This window comes from Pygoscelis adeliae, unplaced genomic scaffold (assembly GCF_000699105.1).
Source record: "Pygoscelis adeliae isolate BGI_AS28 unplaced genomic scaffold, ASM69910v1 Scaffold34, whole genome shotgun sequence".
NCBI classification, from domain to species: Eukaryota; Metazoa; Chordata; class Aves; order Sphenisciformes; family Spheniscidae; genus Pygoscelis; species Pygoscelis adeliae.
In genome coordinates, this window is record NW_008824658.1 from 5,217,364 (window position 1) to 5,245,038 (window position 27,675).

Consider the following 27,675-nt stretch of genomic DNA (forward strand, 5'->3'; position numbering starts at 1 on the left):
AAGGGATTTAAAACCGTCTTTAAAAGCCTGATGTTCTCTCTTATCTAAAGTTTCACAGACTTTGGAAGTAAGCGCTATTCTAACTGGTTCAGAAGCGAAAGGATGAATTTTTAGCTAGGAAAATGCGGGTTGAGAGTAGGGGGGAAAAAAAATAATCCTGTTTTTCAGCATACAAAAGAAGTAAGTGTGAGTGAGTTTACTTGCCAGTCCTTGCTGTCGGCAACATTCCCTTCAGGAGGCTGCTTCAAGGTGTTACCAAAGCCACTGGGTGGGAATTCCCCATCCCCGCGGTCAGAAGTGGTCTCCAGTAAGCAAACCCACCTCCTTGGTCTATAGAGCAGCTTACAGGGCTCCGCGGGAGTTACCGAATGATACTTTGCTGATGAAATAACATTAGCCGGGGTTGTTGGAGACCTTTTGAAGTGATAGCCATCTGTTGTTGATGTGATGCTGGAAAACTAACTTCCATATTTTTGTTGAGGAGGCACAAGTAAGTTGGTGATGTCTGTAAAAATAGTTGGTATCATAAGATTGTCCTGTGTCCAGTACAATTTTTTATTAAAAGCTTACGTCTGCTTGCAACTGATTATTTTCAAGGGAACCCTTGAAATAACCTTAAAATAGTATTTTTGTCTTCCTCATGGCTTGTCAACAGTGATGGCCAGAGTTTTCATTGTTCTGCTTTTATGGTATTTTTAACAGGAGCCTGAGAGTTTCAGTCTGTGTATACTGAACAGCCTCGGCTCTCCCCTTAGGTCGATGTAGCTCCATGACACTGACGTCTCAGCAGCGTAACAACTCTTAATACCAACGCAGAGCCACTACGGCTTTTTAATGCTTTGATTTGACACTGCTGTGAATTAGGTAGTTGCTTTTCCTGTGTGATAAGAGTAGATTTAATATCTCTATTCAAATATTACCAGTGTGCCTTTACAGTTAGCTGTCCATTTTTTCCCCATTTAAAAAGTATTTTCCTTTAAGCGCTGCCAGCTGATACGGAGGCAGTTCTGGGTGTATTTGCATAGCTCTGTTTCTAACACCACTTTTCTTGTGGTGATGGGAATTTAACCTATATTAATGCCAATTCAGCTGTGTTTGCAGAGTAATCCTGTTCTCACTTTAATCATTTGAATCTTGCCCCTTAAAGTCTTTTCTGTAATGCATAAAGATTTTTTTTTTGTTTTATCCATAAGTTTAATAGATGGAAAAGGTTAATACAACTAAATGCTGTGAAGTTATTCTCACCTCAGTAATCCGAGCACTTCTCTTACATCACGCTGTTTGCCCTGATTTGCAGGTTATTTGAGTCGATCGTTTTTCTAAGCCCCGTAGAGGCTTTTCTCAATCGGTATTTTGCTCAAGCAATAAATAAATCTGCTGATGTGTATGTTCTGCCGTGTTTGCTTATTCTTGACCTTTGCTTTTTAGCCATGCAAGGGACAGTTTCGGTTGTGACGTTGTGTAACTGGGTGTTTATGCATTGACAAGCGTATTTGATTTGTATTCTTAAAATTTGTGCCTGTTGCTGCTCGATCAGTTGTTCAGAGTAACGTAGGACGTGGGTAAGGGTTTCAGGGTTAGTCATGGAGAAACCAGGGACTCCTAGCGCTTTGTCATCCTCAACCAGGGAGGCAAATATGGGCTGAAAAGATTTTGTTCCAGTGCAAGCAAACATAATTAGAATATTCTTTCCTCCTCTTTCCATATTATCTCTCTGTGATGTACCTGTTGCTGCGTAGTGGAGAAACTCTGTTTGTTGCCGTGAGTGTAATTGCTATGGCAGATGCCTGGATTTTGATCTGGTTCTGACCTGTGCTTCGACTACTGTGTCCTGTGCTCCAGGGCCAGAGCTGCCCTAAAGTCATCTTGTGACCCCCCCAAGGTACCGCTGCGGCGTTGAAATGAGTGCAGCAAGCCAGCCTGCAGCGGCGTGGATGCCTCTGCCAGCTGCGCTTAGCAGTGCAGTCCAGTTTCTTGAGGGTGGTCGGACTCCAACGTCCCCTGACGTTAGCAGGGGTTATGCACTCCAGTAGGAACTAGCTGGCGAAATGCTTCTAAGGATGTTGCCCTTTAGTCTCTCAAGAGTTTTTCATGCTAGATCCTAATTCGCTGTGTCAAACTGGTGCTTTCATTGTGATTATCCTCACTTCAGATAATGAGGAAATTAAGATGAAAGCTAAGACATTACTTGCTCGTGGCTGCGCAGTGAACCTAGCGATGGCTTTATTCTTGTGCCCCAAAGCAGTGCTTTGGCAGCAGCAGTGGTTCCTCCTCTGTGGTACCTGTCTTCCTGGGCGCTCAAGGTGTGCCAAAGCTCCCCCATGGCCGCTTGTTCGGAAGCAGCCCTGCCTTCGGTGGCAGAGGCTTTTTTTCTTGGGGCAGGAACAACTGAATTCATCAGCCTGTGCAATCCATCCTGGCCACTTGCTTCTTTCCCAGGGACGAGCGTAGCAGCCTTATATTTTTTAACCCTACCACAAAGAAGGGGTATTTGTGGAGTAGCAGAGCTTCATCCTGGTAGCAAGGGGTGTCCTGCCTGCGATGGTCAGCTGAAGTTGGCTCATGGTTGTATGGCACAACTAGAGCGTTGGTTATAGTCATCTTGGCTGCTCTCAGCTCGACCTCCTGTTCTTGAATCCAAGCTGAAGGAATTCGATGGGAAACATGGTGTTCTAGAGTCCTTTTTTAAACATAAGTTTTGCGTTTAAGGTTTAAATTGTGGCAGCCTGTGCAGGACAGTACAGGAGGTCGCGGTCTTTGAATGGCAATTCCGGTGCTTTGTGCTAAGTAGTTGTTTCCCGTTACAAGCCAAACAGACAGGTTCTGTGCAGACAATAGGGATTTACTAGGTACCAAACTTCTCTGGATTCAACTTCACAACACTTTTTTCATCTCCTATCACCTCTGCTGCAAACCCCAGCAGCTCCCAGGGGCGGCTGGAGCACTGACTCTGCACTGACATCCTTCTGTTGCCCTCTCAAAAATGCCACTTTTTCCCAGTTGAAAAGTTTATGTGAAGATCCCATTTGAAATCTTCAGTGGAACATCACACACCTCCACCACCCCATACTTAAGATAAAATTATTTTTACTTCTTGCAAAGATTTCTGTCCACGTAGCATTTTCCAAGGGGAGGGAAAGGCCTTTGCTGTTGAATCACAAGGTCTGGATTCTGTTTTCCATTTCTACATTAGTTTTTTAATGTGTTGTGGGGTCACTTAATTGGTCCGTGATACAGTTTACCAAAACAAAATTGTTTTTTATTTTTCACCCAGGACTTCGAATTACTTTTCTTACCTATAGATATCTTACAATGTTTAATGTGCTGTTGTGACGGATCTTAAATGCACTATATTTTCTGTTTATTTCAGACTATAAGATTCAGATATGTCCTTCATATTTGGTTGGATTTACAGTGGTTTCAGTAGCGTATTACAGTTTTTAGGTAAGTTTTTATTGTTTGGGGTTTTTCTTTTCTGTTATTTTTGTAAAAAATGTCTGTTCACCTCTGTTATCTTCAAACATAGCTGCTGGTTAAATAATAATATTTGCTTTGGTGTATATTCAGTAACACTCAAACAAAAGTTTCACTTATCAATATTGAGTATTTCCAGAGCGTGCTCTCCACTCAATCTTAGGTTAATCCTTTAGCCTCTTGAAAAAATACATTTTCTTTCATGAACATGGTAGGTTTGATTTTTCTAATCATACTACATTTAAGCTGGTGTAATTCAGTTGACTTTTATGGAGTTTCTCCTGATTTTGCTCTGCTGTAAAGAACTGAACTCAGTTATTTTAGTTCAGTTCTTTTGCACATGAGGATATCACTTGAGAATCTAAATATGAGGGACTGTCTACAAAAAATAGTGCTGGATATTGAAGCCCTTGCTCATGTTCAGCAGTGTGTTATTCTGTAACTGGTGTCACTGAAATCAGTGTGAAACTTCGCTGGCATCTGCTGAAGAGCCTCAGGAAAGTATTCTCTGGCCAAAAGAGTCTGCAATCCATATCAATCCAAGGTGAAATATTAGCTTGTGCAAAACGGAAGGAAAAAAAACCAACAGAGGGGAAAAAAAACAACCAGGAGGAAAAGGAATGTTAGGATACTTAAAAAAGGAACAGAAGTTGCAGATCACATAGGTAAAAGGCACAACTTACAAGTTCGAAGGATTTTATTGAAGTGGATGAAAAGCATTTGAGATTAAGGAATCATGGCAAGCTGTGCCACCTGCCTTTTATCAGTTGAAAGTTTAAACTTTTTCGCTGAATGTTAGACCCTTGGCCTACTATCAAAATATTAGCCAGTAAAATTTTAACTAAGTTGACTAATCTTTCTTATCTCCTCATACTTAGCTGAGCAGTGATTACTGCACGCTAGCCTGCTTTCCCATTCCTGTGCATGCAAAGTCTAATTCTGGTGGAAGATACTGGAGCTTGAAGTAGGAAGGAGAATTACTTTCAAAAATATGTCTGTCTTATTCTAGAAGAAACACTTTCTGTTTTTATTCTCATTTACATTTACAGTTGAAGAAGGCTGATTATAACATTGGGAAACTCCCCACAGTTCCCTGTGCTGTCCTGTCAGCAGGCTGATAAGATCACTTTATGAAGTACATCTTTGCACACACATACTTTCAAAATGCACAAAGAAACTTTTTATATACATATATATATATATATAAAAAAACCTCTGGTCTTGGTGTAGTTAATAGCTGAAGTATTGCTGCTTGTTCGTCTTGCGTTTCTATGAAAGACCCTTGGGAAGTGTGAAATGTTTCAGAGAAAGCAGCGGCACCTGATTTGGGAGCAAAGGCTCCTGGACATCCAGGCTGAGAGTGGCAAAAATACTATTGTTTTACTACGGCTTAGTAGGGCTTTGCTTACCTCATAAGGTAAGTGTGAACTGGAGTTTCTCCGGTGACATAAGTTGACATATGAAAATGTTTGTCTACTCCTTCTTTCTCTGTAAACATTAATACTTTCTCCTCCACTCTAGTTTAATAGTTAATAGTTATTTGGGCATGCGAGAAGGTGAGTTTGGGAAGTAAGAGTTGTATTTGAAAGGACTGTGAAGACACTCTACCTGTAGTAATAAAGTTCATTAATGAAATAAGCTGAGGCATATGAAAGAATACTCATTCCTGCACGTTACAAAACATGCCATGCCGGAATGCGATCCCAGAGATTAGCTTAAAGGCAGGGGGAGAGGTGAGCAAACACCAGCAGTGTAAAGGTCGGCCAGGCAGAGGCACGTATGCCCCTGTAATGCTGCGGCATCAACGGGGCTGTCCGAGCGGCCACCTGTGCAACAGCATCGCTTAAAATCCCGGCGAATAAAACACACATGAGGACAACATTTTAGATAAGAAGAAAAAACGAGGGCTCTAGAAACTGATGTCAGCGGCTCGCTCTGCTGCCCGCTAGCCGCCCGGTGTAGAGGGACCCAGGGCAGCCGTCAGCGCGCCCTTTGGACGGCTCCCGGCAGCTCGCCTGTGGCCCCACGGCACGGTGCGGGATGCTGGTGCGCGGTTTGCGGAGCGGGAGGGTTGGTTGTGCTTGCGGGAGAAGGTGCGGTTAAGTGTAGGGACTGCAGCGATGGGGCGGTTGAGCTTTAACAGTGAAACCCGGTTGGGTACTTCACAAAATGTTTTCGGTATCATCGCAGTGGTGGTAAAACAAACTGTTCTTCAGCATATTGCAAAGTATCACGATACCATGACATTATATAGTAAAAGATCCTGGTGACTTACAAACTCCCACGTTACAATATTTGGCTGTGTTTTGCAGTTCTTTTGCAGAGAGAAGAGAGAATTCTGTTAGGAACGTAGCCCAGTTTTGCTTTTAAAGAAATGTAATTTCAGCACATACGTAAATATTTTTTCCCACCCTCTGTTGTAAGTGTTCTGCCCTCTTCAGCACTCGTGAAGGCTGTGGGGCCAGTAGTGGTTCCTAAGGAGTTGTGCAGTGCGTAGTATCCAATCACAGCTCTTTGAAGAGGGAGTAAGGGAAGATTTTCTCCTTAAAAAAAGTCAAAACTGAGAGGCTCTTACTTCAGTAGTTTCTCAGTACAGAATGTGACTTTTTTAAAATGAAATTTGTCTTAAAAATGTTTTACTTTGAATGTCGATCAGTTTGAAGCAGTGAAAAATAATCCTGGCATAGGATGTAGTGTTGGCAAGTTTAAAAGAATCACTCCTTGATAACCCCAAACTTAAGAAAATAGTGTTTGTGTTTTACACATCCTTCCTGTCCTTCCCAGCAACTGTTGCATTTACTGGGGTTACAAGTAGAGGAAAATAAGGGGAAAAGGCATTTTTATAAAGATGACAGTGAAAATAATATTTCTTATTCCTGTTACAAAAGCATTATCACATGACAGCAAGTGTGTCAGAATTACCCTGACGATGCCATTCAGGATATATCCGTACAATTTAGCTGGGGGTATGGGTGAATGTTACTTTTTGTCAAAATAATATATGAACCAACATAAAAGAATTCATACGTATACTATTTATGACTGTTGACATTGAAATTAATTTCTCTGTAATATACCCATTGAGGTCTGAACTTTCTTTTTTGCCTTGAACAAGTTTTTTGTCATAATTGGAGGTAGCTGAACAAAACACCCTCTGTTCGGGTCCGGGATGGTCTGTATTCTAGAGCTCACTGTCAGCACTGTACCCGCATACCCCCCTCTCCATCGCCTGTGAGCAAAACTGCCCTTTTGCTGGGGCAGAGTAAGCTACACTGGCAAAATTTAGTCCTGTTTTATTGTGGTTTTCCTAAGGTAATGTAAATGCATTTACATGAGCGGCACGTTTACATCGATTGTGTGCCTCTCCCCCACTAAGCCTCCTGTAAGCTGCACGTGGTACACATGGTGCAGCAGGCACATGAGCAAGTGTGAATGTAGTTTGTACGAGTAGAACACGGATAAAGGGCATTGATAAAGTGTGCGGCGGAGCTTGGCGGGTCTGTATTTTGTACCATGACTGTAGCACTTTGCTCCTGGGAGCAAAATCATCTCTAGTGCTAGAAATTAACTCCTACCAATTTAACTGATTAATCAGCGGGTTCTTCTTTGTTCTAGGACTGTACAAGAAATCGGGCAAACTAGTGTTTCTTGGCCTGGACAATGCTGGAAAAACTACGCTGCTGCACATGCTCAAAGATGACAGACTGGGACAACACGTCCCCACGTTACACCCCAGTAAGTTAATATTGCTGGTTCCATAGCTAGAAAGTGTTGCAGGAAAAGCAGGATCTGATTATACATCGTAAGACCAACAGTGTAACTGGGGAGAAACAAAGGGATTTCTCGGATTGTAATCTGTAGATAAAGTAATATTCGGAAAAATATGTGTAGGGTAGTTCAGTGTGGTATATTTAAAATTAAGAGGTGAGTAACAAGCAGAATGATGGAGCTGAGAGTCTAGGTTACAGAAGCTGTGGGAAATTGGGGCTTGCAGTGTTTGGGAGTAGCTGGAAAATGAGCATTTCTGTACACTGTTTTGATTTTTTTGGCTCAGAGGTTGCTGTGTAATTGTTACCCTGGTGGCCTCACAGGAGAAAAAGTTCAACACAGGTTTTGGTGAAGTCCAGTAAGGAGGTGAGAAATTGGGAAAGGATGTGAAGAGGAGAAACCTTGAACAGTATTGTACGTGAAATGCCATCTTTGTGGCAAACCAGATGCCAGAGCCAACTGTTGTTTGTGTAATGTGTAGGGATAAGTAATGTACGAATATTCTCTGCTATTCTTAGCATTGTAGATATTTCACATGTGTTTTAACAACAAAATGCTATTAACCATTAAACAAATGTGTTGTTGATTTTGAGAGAGAATGTATTGTTCTCGTTTGTTTCTTGAATAACAAAATACTGAAAAGACCCAAGACAGAAAGTAAAATCTACATGCTAGAAGGTTAGACTGTTCTAATGCGCTGCATAATCTTCACAGAGAACATAATTCTGTGTATTTCTAGCTTCAGAAGAGCTGACAATTGCTGGCATGACTTTCACCACCTTCGATCTGGGTGGACATGCTCAAGGTAAGAGAATGCGTTGACTCGTTTCACTGAGTTGAGTTAGTTGTCTACGGCCTGTTTGTTTCGGATCGGAAATACGACCATGCTGCAGAGATCGGCTTCCCACACTCTCTTCGACAGTATAAAAAAACTTTCACTGCTCTGTTGTCCGGTTCCACCATTTACCACAAATCCCAAATACAATTTGGCAAGAGCTGCAGTAGAGCGTAATTTTTTGACGGATATCTGTATTTTGAAGAGGATTCTGTACTTTGAATCACTTACGTTTACCTTTAAGCTTTATGCTTCAAACTTAACTTTGTTGACATAACTCTTGGGGAAACACAAAAAGCTTCAGTACCTCAGTGTGCATGTGAGATAGTGGTGATAACAGTAAAGGAAATGATACTTTTGCTCCATTATTTCAAGCTTTGTAAAACATGAAGTTGCATCCTGAAGATTGGTAACATAAGCTAAGACTTCAAAAAAACCTGTTGTTTCTTAATTGCTGATGTGCATCGCTCTGAATTTTGGGATAATTTCCTTTTGTTTTTAATTCACATCTTCCCTGTAGCTCGCAGAGTGTGGAAAAACTATCTGCCTGCGATTAATGGCATTGTGTTCTTGGTGGACTGTGCAGATCATGAAAGATTGCTTGAATCAAAAGAAGAACTTGATGTAAGTTTAAATAAGTCTTTGAAAGTTTTAACTTTAACTTCTAAGAAATAAGCTCAAATTCCCAGTATCCAACAGAGCTCTGCTGCCACCTGGACATGAGTAGTAGCAATTTGACCTTCTATATTCTAAATTAATCTCTCCTCCTTTCTCCTTTCCTTTGTAGTCACTAATGACAGATGAAACTATTGCTAATGTGCCTATCCTAATTCTTGGTAACAAGATTGACAGACCTGAAGCCATTAGTGAAGAGAGGTTACGAGAGATGTTTGGTCTGTATGGCCAGACAACAGGAAAGGTAATGCTCCTTTTTTTTTTTTTGTGGTGGTTTTGGGTTTTTTTTGTTAGGGAGTTTGTTTGCATTATTTGTGTATTGACTCCAGTTCACTCCAGCTACACAAAATACACGGTTTTTAATTTATAAAGTACTTAGTACATAATTACTGTATATGGAATGAATGAATTGTGGAGCCTCTTTTTTTACATCATATTTAATGCCACATTTTTTCAGAGAAAACTTAATTGTACTTAGGATAATTTTTAGTACTGCAGCTTTCCTATGCAGTACTTTAAAAGGATGAGCAAGTTCTCAGAGGCTATGGTTCTAGTGAGAACTGTAAGAGAAAAATGGATAAAGTCTTTCAGTAAGTGACTTTTCTCATTTAAAGTGCAGACTTAGTACAATTTGTTACTTAACATGTTTACCTAAAGCTTAGAAATAGATTTTCATCATTGTAGAAGTCTGAGTTTGTAGGTTGTGAGGGGGGGGAAAAAGTTCCTACTGGCATCGGTAGCAACAAGGCAGATTTTTATTATGGATCTTTGTGATACTTCAACTCTAATTTAAAGTAAATACAGCGTACTACTTGTAGGAGCCATTTGGATACAGGGCGCTAGAAACAAGTTGCTCCGTTGTCCTGTGCCCTTGGAAAGACACCTCTCCGCAGCTGACAAAGCCGTTCCAGTGTGGCTTCCGTCCCAGCTCCCATTAGATGACCAGCAGCGTGGCTCTGCTGAGGAGGGCGCCCGGTCTTGTAATTCCTCTTCTCCTCTAAGAGTATTTTACTCTTAGATGCTTCCCTTAAAGTTCAGTGCCAGTCAGCCGTTAGGTTGAGCGGGAACAAATCTGTACCTTCTTGTTTTCCACATGAAAGAGAATTGCACAGGTTAGTTCTAGAATAGGTGTAATGGGCTATAAACAGTTACTACTGACTTTTTTTTTAATCTTGCCCTGGTTTTTACAACACTGCACATAGTCTATGAAGTATGAATACTGTTGTGAATCTCCAGTTGAGCAACAGCTTTATCACGCTGTGCTGATCTTGGCAAGCAAGCAACTTCCACTCTTGCAATGTCCTACAATTGGTAGCAAACATTCTTTTTAATCTGGTTGGAAAGCTATTAGAAACAGAGCAGGGAACTGTGACTGAAAACTGAGTATAAGCTCTCAAATTCTTTGTGCACGTGCTTGCTCTTGCACTCTGGTTTTTGTGTACTTCACCCTCTCCAAATGTGGATGCACATGAAAACATGCTCAGTGTATTTCTCAAGTGACCCTAGTCTTAGTAATGTGCAAGTTTTAGATTAATTTATTTTCTAAAATTCCAGTATCCAACACATTATTTAATGGCATTCCATAGAAACAAACGTCCATGTAAAGTGGCCGTCTTCTTATAACGATACTGTAACTTGGAACGCTTCTGTCTCTCTGCAGGGCAGTATACCATTGAAAGAACTGAACGCAAGGCCGCTAGAAGTGTTTATGTGCAGCGTGCTAAAGAGACAAGGCTATGGAGAAGGCTTCCGCTGGATGGCACAGTACATTGATTAATGCCAAAATCGCATCAGTGTGTTCTGTCCCATGTCTGAATATTAAGTCTGCTCCTTATTTGATCACTCAGTGTACGTAACTTGAATTCATTTGACTGTTTAGTTATAAAAAAATATACATTTTTAGCTAATTATATCACGTATGCTAAATTGTAAGTGTGAGGATTGAAAAATTATTTCAGGCAAGTTTGTAAGTTTAAGTACCACAACATGTGAGCTTTCTAATCCCATGCAACATTCTTTTGCAGCTTTTAATTTAACAAGTCTCCGGCACCATTTTTGGTCAGAGCAACTTTCCAGTACAGTATGTTTGAATGCACTTTTTAACAGCTAAAAACTACGAACATGTGAAAAATATTTAATGCTTATGTTAAATTTTTTTATGTACTTTTTTGAAACTGGTTTTATAACTTTAGAGTATATAACCATCTTTCAAGGAATAATAAATAATTAGCTGATGGATAATTGCATGATGCCTTACGGTTTTCAATAATATACTTTCTTATGCAACGTCATGCAATAAATTTAAATCCAGTTTTTGGCAACTTTAATGGAAAATGTTTCATTTTAATGTGTCTTAACTAGTGAGGCTGCCTGATGATCTGAATATGTGGGATATTTTCCTGAAACACAGAAGGCCACAAAGTAGTTTCATTGTATGTTAGTGAGGTGGGGTTTTTTTTTCAGACTAGCCAATTGCATTTATTTTAGGATTTTGCGTTAGTAGAAGAAAAATCTGATCCGATGCCCTTATAACCACCACCTTTAAAAAGTACAAATAATGTAAATCAGCTGTGCCAATGTAAATCTTGAACTAATGTCAAAAGTGGTCTTACCCTACTGGTCTCTTGAATTAAACCCCTGAAGCGACACAAGAAATACAGGGATTTTTTTCCAAAGAAATTAAGAGTACCGTTGCACTAAATATTCTGTTCCTAATTTAATTAGATTTGGGGTCTGCCAGAACATTTGCCCATGAAATTGCCAGGGGGAAAAAAAATGTTGCCATTGCTGCTTGTGAAAATTTATCAGCCCACACCCAATCAGCCAATTTTATTTTTGGTGTTTTGAACTGGGACGAGAGGGATTGTTTTCTGTGGTTTTGCCCTGAAACCTAGCCAGTGTGGCAGCTGCTGGCTGCCCAGGTAGCTTATTTCTGGGGTAAAATTTGGTTATCCGCAGTCCTTGTTTCCAGACTTCTGACTCTTTTTCCCCATCTTTGAGTGCATTAGTTCCCCGAGGAGAAAGCAGGTTATTTTTGAAGAAGGGGTGTCGAAGCATGTGTGTCTGTCAGTGTCTTGTTGATGCTGGCTGACGTTGCTGCGGAGCTGTGGTTGGTTTGTGCTGGGCATGTTTTACTGTAATCTGTCGAACGCGGGTAGGGTTTCAGCCCTGGAGTCACCCTTTCACCCTGATGGGTTTGAGTTTCGCTGTGTAGTTTGTTTCCCCCTTGTAAGAGTACGAACTGCTGCAAGTGGTTTTACCAAATCCCTCTTACTCACTGTTGTAGGTCTTCTCCAAAATACTTTAGGCCTTACGTTTCCAATATCCATGGCAGCAAATGTATTTCTGACCGGTTTGATTTCATAAATAACCTTCTTTTTTGACCTGCTGGGCTTGAATCTCAGATTTAAAGCCTATAGGCTCATAGCAAATAAATGAGACTTACTCCTTGCCCAGATCTGGACTCGTATGATTGAATATTGATGATCAGTTCCCCACAAGCCTAGATTGTGCATCTGAATAAGATGAATAATTCAGAACCTAACTAATGTAAATTGTAACTGAAGTTTATTACTGCACAATCATATGCAAAGTTTGTGCATGGTGAAGTTCGGAGTGACGGTATCAGATAGCTTTTCCAAATGACCAACATAAGAGAATTCTGCATTTAAACTAGTGCTCAGCTGTAGAGTAGTGTCTCTGTTGCATAAATCAAAACTGGAGGTAAGAAATGGCCTCTCACCAGCGTGTGGAAAATGTGTGAGTCTTTACTACCTACAGCCGTTATGTAGGGGACATGCCTCTTTTTCTTGTTTGTTTGTTTTCCCTTCTAGATTTTTGGTTATAATGCAGAGAACAACAGCTAAATCAGTAGATGGTGTAAATATTAAAAATACTACTTGCAGTCACACTGTGGTGTTGATGTGGGAGACTCAGGATTGTGTTGCCTGCGCTTATGGAAATGAAGCTGGAGGTGGAGGTGTTCTGCTGCAGACCACTTCCACAGGCTGAGCCATTACGTGGGCGCTGAGAAGTCCTCTTCACCTGCTCTTCCAACCAACTGTGAATAACATTAGCAGTAAGGAAAGGGGTGATAGTATTAAGAATTAAGAAAGAAGGGAGGTGGTAACTGCTTTACAAGTGTGTGTTAAGAGTAATTCTTAGTATTATGGAAATACTCAGATTTCATATTTCCTGCTGTAGGATGCTAGTTTAAATGTGGTTGTAATAAGGGCATGAAGAAATCTGGGCTGTGTGTTTATCCACCTGAGTATTGTAATGGTTCCCGTTGTGGGAATAGCTGATCAACACTCAGTTAAATACACAAATAATCTTGCTCTGTTTTATTTTGTTCAGTAGAGGAAGTATCTATCTTCTGCAGTTTACGTTCTGTTGTGCACATGAATGTGAATGGGTGTTGTGTGTCTTTGTGTGAAGACTTCATTAATAGACAAATACACTGATGAGAGTGTTTCTGGTGGTTTTCATCCCCACCCCCTCATCTCCCCGGTCATTTATTTCTGGAGGTTGCTTATTCCTATGATTGTGACCAGTCATACTTAACTTAAAAAAAGCAACATTCACATTTGGGTCCGACTTCTACGATTTTTATTTCTTTTTCCACTCTTGACTATGCAGATTTCAATTGAACATCACTTTAAAGAATGTGAAAAAGAAAACCCATTAATAAAGATGTTATTTATGAAGTGTCTCACTTTGGTTTTGCATCGCAACAGTTCTTTAAGAGAAATGAATGCAGATTTCTAAGATCCTAATAACTACTTCTGACAAAGTGGCCTGTATTTCACTGCAGTGACCCCATACGCTGGCATCGATGCGTTGAATAAGATTTATTTTGCTTGGATTTAATTTAAACTTGGGTTTTAGTATGTATTGTGTAACTGAGAAGCATTGCTGTATTTCAGTCTTGGCTTAATAAATTTTTCAGCAACAATTAATTGGCATTGGAGATAGGAAGGATCTTTGAGTTTTCTCATTTATCCTCTTGCCAGATCAAGATTATTTCATTAATATTTCCGTATTCAGTGTTCAGGTACTGTCTATGATGTGCCAGAGATGACCTATGGCATTCACTGGAATTCAATACCTGCATGCGCGTGAGCTTTATTGTATTTTAATAATTGGAATGGAACGTCAAATAGAACATTTGGCATCCACTTATTTATAACTAAAGTCAGGTCAGAAAAATGATGGTGGTGGTTTCTAATCCCAGTGAATTCACAGGTCTGCCTGAAGTCGAATTGTTCTTCTCTTGTTTGTACTGTCAGAGTATTTGGTTGTTACTAACCGAAGTCCAGTATTTCTACTGACTACAACATGCTCAGATTTGGTGTAGGTAACGTAATTGTTAGCTATGAACCTAAGAGTTATATTAAAAACAGCCAAATCCACTGGCTGTCGTTGGGGACATGTAACTTATTTGTATTTAGATAAACCACTCTTTGCACTAATATCTCAGTGTGAAACTAAACATTTTCCGTTTTGAAATGTGAGTGCTCTAAATGTTTAAAAGCATAATTTATATAATAAACTGCAGAAGAAAAGCTGAAGATGAAAGTGTTCTTAAACATGTTCTTATTATCGTGTTTGTTATTATGTTATCCGATCCCATGCTTTTGAAATTTAAGTATCGGGAATAGAAAATAAAATTCTGACTTGGAATTTGAAGAAAAGGAGGTTTAAACAGATAGTTCTTGTCAAACTATCAAAACCAGGAAAAAAGGGTGCTGACTTAGTACATGGCCTAGCAGTGAGTTTGGGTTTTTTCAGTGTAATAACAATTCAGTCTCTTTGCTAGGATTTCTGTTCATGTGTGCATGGAAGCAAATCCTCTACTCGGAAAACTCTTTGAGCATGGAAAAAATGACGTTTCCTTTGTTGCAATTTTAAAATGAGATGGAAGGGTCTGATCTTGCAGGCAAATGATACTGTCTTAGAATCCAGCTGCCCTCTAGGATTTGCACTGTTGGTGGGACTGTACCGAGTGGGGAGTGCCACTGAGTTTAGGTGCTTATCAAACTGAGTCCACTCAACCCTGTTTGACACAGCCCATGGGGAAAGTGTATTAACCTACTGCGATAGAGAACTATTTTTGCAGTCCTAAGTATATATTCTCCCTAGAAATAATTTGAGAAATGTAAACTTACTTGACTGCTTTTGAACTAGAATTAGAAATTTGTTTGGTGGATTTTGCAGTCCTAAGTATATATTCTCCTTAGTTTACATTTCTCAAATTATTTCTTACTTGACTGCTCTTGAACTAGAATTAGAAATTTGTTTGGTGGTGAGCAGTTATGGTAAAATAATGATTAAAAAAAAAAAGTATCCCTTGTTTTTCTTATGACCCCATTTTTTACGGCACGTGTCCCATCTCACTAAGAAATTTATAATAATATTTTAGCACCTTCGATGCCTTTCATTCCAGGATCTCAAAGCTTTCTGCCTGCTAATGCTGCCTCAACAACCTTGTGAGGCAGAGGGTTTGTTATCCTTGTTTAACCTGTGAAGAAGCGAGGTCCCGGCGGGACCGGGTCGTACTTGGTCACTGCCTGAATAAGAGCAACACAGCAACCACCAGCAACGTCGAATGAAGCAATGCCTCCCTTAACCTGGGCACCGTTTGTCTGTGTCCTAGAGAGAAGACCGAAGCCTTCATCACATGCAGGCTGCTGAAGATACTGCACAGACCGTGTGTAAACCAATGGCATTTGGGGCCACTTCCCCTCGTATGCCGGTGTTCACAGCAAAAAAAGCCGCTCTAAGCGTGTACCATTCGCTGTCAACTGTGTGGCACCCAACTGTGGTAATATTTAGTAGATAAGTTAAAAGAACAAAAACTTGCAATGTGTAGAGTGGGTGCAAAGCTTGGATCTACTTGTAATTTCTGATCCTCTTTCCTAAAGGTGCGATGTAAATAAACACTATCCTTGTAAAAGGAGAAAATTTAAAGGCGTACTTTCAGTATTTGGGTCCAAATGCCTGCTTTTGGCACAGGCCAATAAGAATTTATATTGTTTGGTTCGATTTTTCCCCTGCAAGGGTGGTACTTCACTGTCCGAGTGGTTTGACTAACTCCCAGGCGCAGCGCTAGCTGGAGCAAACCCTTGGCAGTAGCTTGGGGCAGAGATGAGCAGCTGGAGACCTGGTCTTAGCAATTTAATGATACTTGAGTACCCAAACGCAGGAGCAGATGCAGTGGCTTTGTTAGCTAGGGATGTCCTGCGACAAGCTGCTGGTCTGGGAAGGGATCGGGCTGGCGCTTGCAGTCGTAAGGGCAGATGGGGAAGCTGAGCTAAGGAGGGGAACCTGATCGTGCCCTGTCGAGAGGATCTGAAGTGGTTCAGGTTTTGTAGCACGCGGGGTTTCTGAGCAAAGGAAGCTGCTCTTCAGTGAGAATGTGGCTCTTGAGAGGAAGGTTGGAATTTGTTTTAAGTTAGTTTGTTAAAATCTTTGTTAAAGGTTGGTTGAAACGTAAAAGCTTTGCTAGCGGCAGGAAATCGGGCAGCGAGCAGGCTGGAGGAGAGGGTCAGCATTGGGGACCACGGCGCGGGTCTGCCGTGAGGGTTACGCGACCATCTCTAGGAAATACTTGTCTAAGTTCCTGGCTGTGCAATGGAGGAAGGTAAAAACTAATTGCTTTGAAAAATGTCCTCTTGCCAGCGAGGTAAGAGGGAGAACAATTATGAACAGGGCTCCTAACGCTGCTCTGCCACAGCTTGTTTGTGGGCTGACCCCAGGGCTGGTATTTGGAAACGCTGGTGCTTGTGAAAGCAAAAGGGAGAGAGAGAAATTAGCCAGTGACAGGAGCTGTATTTCAATCAGTCTGTGCATGCTATGGTAATGCCAGCCTTTGTCAGGTTATTTTGAAATCCGTCCAGTATCTTACAATTAAGCTGGGTTTTGCTAAGTCACTGAAAACTGCTGATCCTTGGTCGACTGCTCCCCAAGGACAAAGCTGAGGTCACTTGTTTAATGAACTTGACTTCTGACCAGAGATAAGCACAAGCTGCAAAACCTAAAACCACTTTTTAAGCTCTCTCATGCCTGTTGGCACTCGGAGCTGGATTTTGAGTTCAGCGTAGACTATTGGTTCCAGCCCCGGTGCCCGAATGCCATTTTCTCTCTGCTTGGATTTTGGTTTAAGTTCAAATAAATTGGAACTGTGAAAAGGAAGACCCCTGTATGTGCCACTTAACTCTTCTATTCCTTGCTCTGTGTGTGTGTATGTATGTAGTATATCTATAATATGTAAATATATACGTATACATATATACACACAAGAGGCTTAAAATAAATCTGTTGAAAATATTGTTCCTGAAATGCATTAGCATGAAATTGCAGAGGACATTTAGTGAAAGTCTGCTCATAGTAGGTTTTAAAGGCTGAAAAAAAATCGGGAGGAGTTTGCAGTAGAGGAAATTAAAAGCTTTTGCTTTACTGGTGAATAAATAATTATAGGAGATACTGTGGGAGAAATTCAGATGTGCAGCTACAGTAGGGAGAGCAGCTGGAGTTCTGGGCGCTGCCTGGAGAAACAGCGTTTAGGCAGAACAGAAGGAGGCAGAGCTAATAATATAGTTTGCCTTTTTATAGAGCTTATGCTTTGTTACTGGCATCTGAGACCCTTTTAGCACTGGTGTAAAGAAGTTTGGGTGTTCCTACAAAATGAGACGTTTACTCGAGCATTTTTTAGAAAACATGTCCCATCCGCTTGCTCCTACTCACTGCTCTCTGTTTGTGGCAGCTGGCTCTGAAGAGCTCCGATGAAAATCCCCAGAAGGTGGTCATGTTGATTTGACATCTGTACCTGAAAATTTGTCTGTAAAGAGTACTTCTTTTTGATTTATAGTCGTCTTTTTTCTTAAGTTCTCCTCTAGTCCTCCTATCTGCTACTGCCACTTCGGGAATATCCTTTCGTTTCCTAATCTGTAATTTCAATTGCCTCCTAAGTTTAAAAAACAATATGACTTTTTTTTTTCCCCAGGCTGTTTTGGGGAGAGCTTTTCTTCAACAGTTCGATGTTCAAAATCCTGGGGAAGAAATTTGTAAGGGGGCCCTCTATCAAAGAAGAAATTCTTGTGTTTTCAGAGCCGTTGTCAGGCAGAATGCAAGAGAGAATCAGTAAAAGATTTACGCGTGTTGTTTGCCATTATTATTTTGGGGAGAAATGGGGAAAACAAAAAAAGTTACAGTCACTGTGGTTCGTTGAAGTTCACGGAGCTGCTGCAAGTCTGACTGCAGCAAAGAATGTGTAACAGATCCTCACGCATGTGACTGTGGGATGGAGTCTATTTATGTCTCCGTAAACATGAAATTATGAAATACACGCCGTGGAGATGGTGCTGGTGAAGTCCTTGTCTGACCTGGTCAACTATCATTGGACTTGCACCTCTCTGGGAGTACAAAGTGAATTTGAACTTATTGCAGAACATCACGCTGCTGGAAGATGTTTATTGAAAGGGAAGTAGGTCAGGCAATAAAGCAAAGAAACCACCCGGTATGTTACCAGGTAAGAGGGAAGGTGCTGTGAGTTTCTGTAATAATACCTTACACAGCTTGTGGACATAAGAGCACTTCACAAAGACAGCGTCTAGAATAAAAGTCACCCAAAAAAACATGTTTTCTTTTGTACAGTCCGGATTTGAAATAAATTCTCCTTAAAACAGATGTGTGGCTGAGACTTGGATCCTTTCTGCAAAATTAAAAAAAAAAAAGCCTGTCTCAAGATTACAAAAGAAGGAAAAAAAGATGTGGGAGAAATGGATTATGTATACTTTGCTTTTGCACTCCTTAGGTGGTACCGGCGGTGACCTGCATGGCACAAGGCTGCAGGGGGGAAGGAGCCGGTCCTCTGCCCCGAGTCTTCTGCTGGAGCCTGCCTCGGCCGTGCCCTCCCCTCCTGCTGCTCCTCTCCAGGAGATGTGTCCCACCTGCGCTCGCTGAGACCATCCCTGGCACCTCTGCTCTGCATCAGCTCCAGCCGCTGAGCTGGCATCCCGGGTGCGAAGGTCGATGATGTTCCCCACCCTACGTGCTTAATTCCTCCCTCGATACTCGAGGGCGGCTCTAAGCCTGCCCTAAGGGTGGTGTCTCCATGTCCAGCACCCGTATTCGGTGTAGCTCGCTGCCGTACGGAGGCTCGGGCGGCCTCCTTGCGATCCAGAGCCCGCTGCCAGCGAGGGGCGAGCACGCGGGGAGCGGGCTGGGCGCTGGGTTGCACCGGGCGGGAGCTCGTTGGGACAAGCAGCAGCCTGCCTGCCTGGGCAGGCGGTTGAGCGCTGGCAGGTGGGAGGAAAACCAGAGCCTATCCTGGGGACTGGGTGAAAAAGTCGTGCAAGGAGGGAGAGCAAAAACGTGGAGGGGGGGAAAAAAGACCAGTAGGATCCTGGATCTACTTCATTCCCGGTTTTCTCGTTTCACAGAAGAGGCAGTCAGGCTCCCGCCTCATTGCAGCGAGTGCCTGAGCAGACAGTCCTTTCAGAAACAGATGGTGGCCCCCCGTTCACCCACAGCATCCCCAAACCTCCTGGAACAGCATGCGCCTTCACCTCTCTCCTGTGTAACGTGGCCTATAGGGCATGCGTTGCAACCCTGCGCCTGCTCCCTTTAGCCTATATTTCTGTATCTCCCTAGGGAATAATCTGCTCCCAGTCCTGCTCTTTGGGAACTTTGTGGGGTTTTGTGCCAAGACTAAAAAAATTAGGTGAAGTGGGAGGAGCAGCATCCCCCCACCCCCCAAGCCTTCTACAGTACAGGAAAGGTCCTCGGAGGAAAGCTGTGCCTGTCGAGGCGGTTTCAATCGGGAGCCCAGGCTGGCATGTTACTGCTGCTCAAGAAACAAAGAAAACCCCCAAGCCCCAAATTCAGCTCATTCCCCCCTGAAAATACAGTCGTGCCCCATATTGCACGGCTGAGCGGCTCTGTCAGTAGTGAAGTGTTGGTGACTGCTGTGGAAGTTTTGGCTAGAGATGACTTTCGAATGGTTTTCCTATTAGCCTTCTAAAGATAAACAAAGAAAGAATTGGCACAGAAGAGGCAAGAAAATTAGAATTTCATCAATAAGCTGTTTGCTGTTAGAGAAAATCAGGAATTTATGCCCCATGTTAAGCTCATCATGGTGTGCACCCCACTTTTGGGGTACTTAACAGTAATCATCGTAGTTGTAGGTCTGGACATTCTTTTTATTCTTTCCACTGGTTTTCAAGTGACGTTCTTGCACTTTTCTCTGCCTCAGATGCAACAGCATTAAGGCTGCTCTGTGCCTTGTGCAATCCTCCTGCCCTTGAGATGAATCTCAACCCAACTGAACCATGGCAAGAGTCTGCTGGGGCGCGCTGCCTGAGCTTGCAGCGGGCTCTCCGCAAACACCGCTCCCTCTGATTCCAGTCGGCACTATGGCTGTGGGACATTCGAGCTGTGATTTATGTCCCACAAGAAAGTGCTGCATCATGTATTTAGGGTAAGGTGCTGAGTATCATTCGCTCTTGACAACCGTGGGGTTTAGAAGAAATAATGCATGCAACCTTTTAATTTTGTAAGGTCATTCCTTAGTTTCTTTTGTTTTATTAATACTTATTCAGTAGCAGAAGTACAGAAGGAAAAGTGCTGAGGTCTAGGTGCATGAGAAAAGCAGGATCAAGCCTTTAATTTTGCACTTTTAAACTCTAAAGGCTCAGTTTTGCTCGTGCAAAATTCGCTCGTCCCCTCACGTGCTGCTGTTGGCGCTGCATTTGCTGGGCAGGGGTGATGTATCTCTGGGTGGTGGAGGGGAGTCTAGCTCCAAAAGGGAGATCCGCCTAAACAACTTGCAAGGTATAAAATACTTTGATTTGGATTTCAAAAACTAATGAGGTACAGTTATGATCTGTGTAAGAGCTTCAATGAAGCGGATAATTTGGATGGTGGCCTTCTTTCTCCCATGAATTCTAGTATACGAGGCATGTCTCAGCAACAAGCAGTTCCATTTTCTACCTCATGGCAGGCTGGCTTCTGGAAACTTGGTATTTCCAGGTATTTCAGCACTAGCATTTAGATACTTGTGTCTCCTTACAAGTTTTTGTACTTGTATTTAAACAGCAAACAGACTGTCAGTAAGACATGGTTTGTGTGAACACTCTTCATAAAAGACTATTACAAAAGCAAACAGATCGATCACTCCCGGCTTCACGGTTGGGAAGTAAGAACAAAATGAGGCTTAAATAGCGACGAGTCAATGCAGCGATGAAGTGCCTATTTATCGGTAAATAAAGGCTGGCTGCCACTGCCTGCTTCGAAGCCCCTGTGCCCCCGAGGGGGTTCGGAAAGTGGTGATGCAAACTGATGAGTCACAGTTTAGAACAATAGTTTCTTCATGCAAAATGACTCAGGATAAAAGAAAAACAGGTTTTTCAAGAAGCTGAAGCCTGTGAAATTACAAAAAGCAATAAAATAATAGGACATCTTTAACCCTGTGTTGAAAGTATTAAATCTTTTTCTAAAGATGAATGCAGTGGTTGTGGTGGATGCCTGAGACCAGTGGATTAGACCGTACCTGTTTTCAGTCAGCTCTCCCCTTTCAGAGCGTGCGTGCAGGTAACCAGAGCAAAAAAAGATCAATACCATGCGTATGAGCATTAAATATGATGTATATAACGGCACCTCATATAACATTGGATTGCCGTCATTTGTCTGCGTCATCCTCCCTATCCTCTTTGTCCGATTTAAGGTAAAGGGTTGGTCTCACTGAGCGGAGGGCAGCCCGGCCCCCCGCGCGGTCCGGCTTGCAGGCAGGATGCTCATGGGGTGGGAGCTGTCTCAGCCCCTGCGTGGTGGTACGTGGCTGGAGGTCCTGTCCCACGTCTGCAGAAAATACTGCCTGACTTCTCACCTTACCCTGCCACGGACCAAACAGCCTCTTCCATGAACTGAGAGCTCTGCTAGGTATGATGCTATGCAAATAACACGTCCTCTGTATTATAGATAACCCCGTTTCCTCCAGCAAGGGCGGAATACACCGCTCTGTAGTTTCTGTGGCCCCACAAACATCCATTTTAGGTATTCTGTAGAGTTTTATTGCAGAAATTATCACCTTAGCAATCTGAATGCAAATATGTACAATTTTTTTAAGGATTTAATTACATCAGAACAATTAGGTAAAGGGGAGGGCAAGCTACGGTAATCAGATTAATCCAGCAAGCCAAAAAAATGGTTTCTTTCCTTTCTTGTACGACATGTATTCACATGATGGGTGGCGAATTTCCCAATAGCCTCCCTCAGCCCTCTGTGTCTCGCACCTTGTTGAGTTTGTCTGGAGTGGGGGAAAGCTCGGGTCTTGCCCAGGGCTGCTGGCATCTCCCCATACCCACGGCTTTTACTCGGAGTTCAAGTCTTCATTTCGGCTGGCCATGCTCCCCCGGCGGTTTCCTGCTCTCACTGCTTTCCATCCATAGGTGGCAGCAGGCTTTAAAATCTTTAACCTCTCGACGTCGATGTTTTTAGGAGCTCAGGGCGTTGTGCAATGATCTCCAGAACTTTGCTGCATGGAGCTGGCGTAAGAGGAGTGAATTATTTTCAAGGAACACAACATCCTTTGCAGCTGTTCACTTAACCGCTCTGTGAAGACAAATAGAAAGTCAAACTCGGGGGTAAGAAAGGGCAGATGAGCGCCTATTCTGGGCCAGCACACCTTTGCGAAGAGCAGCGATTTTGTCCAGTAAGTTACCCAGGAAAAATAACGTGGTTAACAGCTTTCCCTCGCAAAAGTACGGGGATGAAAAAAGTCACGTTTGTGATGCTGATTTAAGCCGCTTTGCTCAAATTTGCTTTTGCATTTTCTGTATGTCTCTGCCTGCATTTGGGGATTTCTCTTCTCTCCCCCACAGCGATGCTTGGCTGCTGCCTGGGTCAGCCTCAGGTGGCATCACCAAGCGAGCAGGCTCAGCACAGTGGGGACACGGGGACGGCTCGGGGCAGTGTTGGCTGCTCATGCTCCAGCAGCATGTGGAGTACGACCTGCTCCGTGCGGATGTAGCCCCATAGTGATGATAACCCCAGCTGTAAGGGGTGCTCAGCATCTCGGGCACTCGGGATCTCCATCCCGGTGCCTCCACCTCCAGCAGCATCACACTGCGGCTGCTCCGGGCTCGGCAGTGCCGTGAGCCAGCCCTCCTCCAGCCTCCCTATCCCCAATCCCCTTTTGAGGATGGAGCAGATAAAGGATGAAGGTCAGCGTCAAGGTGTCTCTACTCACAGCAGTCCTAGATTGCCTCCCCCTGCTTGCGGTTCCCCCCCCCAGCACCGCTCGGCGTGTCCCGGGGAGCGCGGTGCCACATGCCGAGCGCGCCGCAGTGACACTCTCTCTCTCTCTCCGGTTTGCCTTTTATTTTCCCGTGTGCCGTGCCAGGCTCACCCAGACAAATCAGACTGTGTTGACAATGAACAGCCAAAAGCTGCGTTGGCCGCAGGCAGGGCTGAGAGGTCGGCGGGCTCCTTGCGAGGCAGGCAAGGCACTTGTTTGGGAGGAGGCAACGAGTCGCGGATGCCTCCCAGGGTGATTAATCAGGCATTTGTTAAAACGTGGCTGGGCCACGGGTGAGAAAGAAAAGCTCGGGTGGCGGGTACACGCTGCTGCGCGGGAGCAGCACTGGCCAAGGGTGAGGGAAACCCTCCATATAAGTCATTATACTTCTCCTGCAAAAATTAATCATTGCTTTAATTGAATGAGATATTCTTTTCCACCTATCCATTAGCTGATGGGGTGTTGCTGGAGCAATGGTAGTGACTCGCTCGGAAACCACAAAGGTGGCAGGATTTTTGACAGGCAGCAGAGCAATCCTAAATGAAACCTTGTAAGCTGTGCGCGGTGCTGGTGAAAATTAAATAAGAAAAAAATGGTAGTTAGAGTAGCACACATATACATGGGGAGCTCCGTGACTCGGCCAGGAGGGGAGGCAGCCAAAGGGGAAGGAGAAAGCCTGGGTTTACGTGTAGACCTCCTGGGGCTGCGGCTCTCCTGGGAGAGGGGGGACAAAACAGTGTGTTGGGTTCAGCTGCGGAAGGTGCAGCGAGGGAGCAGGATCAGGCCTGGTGAGCAGAGGAGCTGGGAGAGGACGTGGTGTCCTCGCTGTCTTCTCCGGCAGAGAGGGAGCCCCTCCAGCTTTCCGCACGTGCCGGAGTGGATGCTGTGCTCAGCTGCACCTCGGGGAATTGTATCGTTCTTCTGGGCGAACAGTAAATGAAGCCGCATTTCCGTCAAATGCTTAAATACATATATTTTACTCAGCTTGCTCGCACGAGGCAAGGAGGTGCTTTCACCTGAGGGGGGGTGCAATGCCAGTGCCACCACTGGGATGTGGGGACCCTGTGCTGGGAACTGAGGCTGCCGCGCTCCCTGTGCTGCCCCGGGGCACTATCCTGCGCTGCTGGCGAGCCGGACCTCTCCATCCCCACGGCCCCAGCAGCTGCTCCGCGGCAGAGCTCTGAAGTGAGGCACGATCGCTTGTTTACAGCCGTTAGCTGGCATTGCAGGCAAAATTACCCCTATTTTGACACCTCTCAGAAGCTAGCAGCGAAGAGTGACAGCTTTTCCAGAGGAGCAGCAGCTCTCCTCAGACTGCCGTTGACAGTTGCAGATGACAGGAATATGAGGGCTTAATTATTATATAATTAAGTTGAAGTGATCATCTCACGTCTGTTTAGTGACTAACATAAAATGAGCTGGTGGTCTCGGTCTAGTTTGCAGTGGCCTTTGGTTCGAAACCACCAGCGTGCGGAATGCGGGTGGGTGTTGACGTCCCGGGAAGAAAAGGGGGTCAGGGAGAGGGGTCCTGCCTGGCTGGTGGAGGCTGCACCAGAGACTGGGCTTCTGCAGTGTTCTGCCCGCATTTGGGTGGCTTTTTCTCTTCCCCACTCCAGGAAATTCCCAAGGAATAATTTTCATGTCAGACGGCTCCGAGAGCAGTGGTTCTTCATCTGTTGTAGCATAAAATGCAGATTTGTGCGGGACGCAGGAGATTCGCTATGCAGGCAGTGGCTGTCCTCGGAGCCGGGCTCACCGCGGTCCTGCCTGGCCCGAGGTGGGAAGGTGGAAACCCTCAGCCTCCATCACCCTCACTGCTCCTGAGCACCCAGGACGAGGGCTCCCAGTACCCAGGAATACCGGCAAAAAGCAGAGAGAGTTGAAAAAGCCACTGTTCAAACCACTGATGTATACCCCAGCTTCTTGGTGGCCCTCCGAAATCATGTGTCCGTGGAAGCAGAGTTCAGAGGATGGTCCCTGTCCAGGATGAGCAGCTGCCACAGGGGTGCAGGGACCCCACTGCTCCGCGAGCGCCCCAAGGCTGAGCCTTGGCGATGGCTGATGCCATGTGTCGTGACTGTAAAGGACATGAGTCAAGGCCTCGCTCTCTTCCCGTGTGGAACTGGATTTTTCAACCTTAAATTCTATGAATATAGTTTTTCCTATGAGGTATTCAATATAGTTGTGCCTATAAGATACTCTTATAAGGCTAAAATCCCTTTCAATTTCCAGTAAATGCGGATGCTGGCACTGGTGGGATGCTCAGCCGTAATGCCCGAAAAGCTTCTGTGCCCGCAGGTGGGCAGCATAAGGAGATGCTCTTTAATCCGGCGGCTTCGCCACAGTTTTGCTTTTTGGTGGTTGTTGATGCCATCCGGCCTTGCTTTATCGTTTTTCTCTCAGCAAGAGTGGCGTAGGCAACGTTATAGCAGGTGTTAGGCCATGTTTGTGTTTTAAAGGCATTTCACATTGCGGGTCACATCTGCGTTAGAAAAGCCAAGGAGAGGCATTGCAGGTTATTGTGGGAAATTTACAGTTTAAGCATCGCACTTAATAGAAGCCCCTTCTGCTCAGGCTTGGGCTATTACCGTATTATTCCCAGCCTCCATCTGTGCCTGCTGCTCCAACGCGCTGAGTGCCTGCAATTACTTCCAGAAGAAGTTCAGCCTCTTTTTGAAAGCACCCATTTCCCTCTGGCTCGAGCTGTCCGCAGCTTTCATCTGAAAAAAAGATCTCAAAGAGCTTTCTGAGCTGCGTGACTCTGAGCCGGGGGATGCGGCAGCTCCCGGGGGGGGGCCCAGCTGCCGGGCGGCCGAAACGGGATGCTCTTTCTCCCGTCAGGCAGGTTACGCTCAGTCTCTACAGCAAGGGCTGCTTTATATTTATTTGCACGATTTCTTCGCATAAACCACATGGGTAAGTAACTGCCATGCAGGTAAGCAGCATTTGTACCTAACAAGAGCCTGCAAATTTCAGCGTCTCCCCACCCTTCCCCTGCGGTTTGCTGGATCGTTTGCTGAGATAATGGTTAACGTGGCGCTGAATAAAAGGGAGCTGTGGCGGAGCTGCCCCTCCAACAGGCACCGGAGTGGGCGGTGGGACGGTTTCTTCAGCTGCTCCTAGGCTGTCCCAGGGGAATGAAGCCGCTCCGCAGGCACCGACCAAGGAGACGTCTGGGCTTTGGGCCGTGGCCGCGTAGTTCAGTCTTCCCAGCTGAAGTCAGGAGAGGTGACAGAGGGTTGTGCCACCGGTCTTCCAGGTGGCAGCAAACAAAGCGTGGATGTGGCATGCTGCCTCTCGCGGGGCACAGCCGAGGTGCTGGAGAGGGAGCGAGGCTGATGGTTTAGCAAGCGGTAGAACAGGTACGGTGTTGCTGATGCTCATCAGCACCAGCCCCGCTGCAGCCAAGGGAGCTTTGCCCGTGACCTTGCTGGGGCCTCGTATTCCTGCAGAACAGAGCAATTCCCACGTGCTGCTACTGTGAAAGCCGCTCCTCTGTACACTCCTCCGTGCACAGCCCCGCATCCCTCTGGGTCGCTCCTGCTCCCATCCGTCCCGGGGGCGGCTGGGCTGGGCGAGCTGGAGTGGGCTGGGGCGAACGCTACCTGCAGCAGGCTGAGTGTTGCTTTTTCTGGGTTTTTTTTTGTTTGTTTGTTTGTTTGTTTATGGATTTATTTTGCCAGGTCCAGCCTAGCTCCCACCCACCGGCTTGCCGGGTGGTGAGCCACCAGGACGCCCCCGGCTTGCCGGTGTGGTAGCCACCAGGACGGACGCATGGGGACGACCCAGTGTCATTTGGAGGAGCAGCAATGGCTCCGGCGCGCTCTGCAGCGTGATCGCCTGCCTGCAGGGCTGGAGTGCCACTTTGCCATCAAATTAAACTTGAGAAGTCGTAAAATAATTGCGGTAACATCTTCACACTGTTTTCATCAGTAAGCAGAGAGCACGGCATGCACAGAGCACGGGGAAGCTGATTGTCCTCAGGCTGTGGCGATGCTGAGCATCCTGGTGTGCCTCGGGGGTCCCTGTCCCCATCCCTGTCCCTGTCCCCATCCCCACTGCCGACTGTGGGAAGGCGCTCAGCAGGGCTGTGCTGCCAGCGCAGAGCGTGGGCGCAGCGGCGAGGGGAAGCTCTCTTGGAGCAAAGCCCCTCTCCGCTGCATCAGACCCAACACAAATTTGCCTGGAGAGCTGCGTCTAACTCGGGGCGGGGGGGAGATAAGCCCCGGGTTTTCTTTCTGAAGCCAGCTGGCCCAGATCGACCACCAAAAAAAAAAACAACCTTCTGAAAAGCAGCATCCTTTCGAGCAGAACTGGTGGCTGTTGAAAGTGGCGGCGGGGGGAGGAAGGAAGGAGGGGGCCAGGAGCTGCCGGGAAGCCAAACACGCTCATTTTGGCTGGCTGTCTTCAGCAGCGTGTGGGCAGAGCGCCGGGATCCTGTGCCTCAGGCTGACACCGGCTGCGCGTTGCGGAGATGACTCATGTGTTTCGCGGGGAAGATGATGCTCTTGGTGTCGCCGAGCGATGCCTTCCCCTCCCTCCCCTTCCCCAGGTGAAGGTGCCAAAACTGCGCCGAGGGGCGGCGATGGCCCTGGGGAACAGAAAGGCAGGGGGTGTGCCATGGCTC

General features: G+C 44.9%; 1 protein-coding gene and 1 long non-coding RNA gene across 2 annotated transcripts; both read left to right on the forward strand.

Annotated features, from left to right (window-relative positions):
* The first annotated feature begins 3,365 nt into the window (after positions 1–3,365).
* On the forward strand, positions 3,366–13,454 carry SAR1B (secretion associated, Ras related GTPase 1B). The gene is made up of 6 exons (XM_009322712.1): positions 3,366–3,444; positions 7,090–7,209; positions 7,982–8,047; positions 8,598–8,701; positions 8,865–8,996; positions 10,413–13,454. Exons 1-6 carry the CDS (start codon positions 3,387–3,389, stop codon positions 10,527–10,529), a joined length of 597 nt encoding a protein of 198 aa, XP_009320987.1. The 5' UTR covers positions 3,366–3,386; the 3' UTR covers positions 10,530–13,454.
* Positions 13,455–16,086: 2,632 nt separating this feature from the next.
* Positions 16,087–21,185, forward strand: LOC103915784. The gene is made up of 3 exons (XR_663552.1): positions 16,087–16,187; positions 18,567–18,772; positions 20,007–21,185. It is a non-coding gene; the product is annotated as an uncharacterized LOC103915784 (long non-coding RNA).
* Positions 21,186–27,675: the final 6,490 nt, after the last annotated feature.

Bases quoted from the DNA above. Each gene is read 5' to 3' on its own strand.
- SAR1B (XM_009322712.1), top strand. From the start codon at position 3,387: ATGTCCTTCATATTTGGTTGGATTTACAGTGGTTTCAGTAGCGTATTA. The intron at 3,445-7,089 runs GTAAGTTTTTAT...TCTTTGTTCTAG, and splicing joins TAGCGTATTACAGTTTTTAG to GACTGTACAAGAAATCGGGC. The intron at 8,048-8,597 runs GTAAGAGAATGC...TCTTCCCTGTAG, and splicing joins TCTGGGTGGACATGCTCAAG to CTCGCAGAGTGTGGAAAAAC.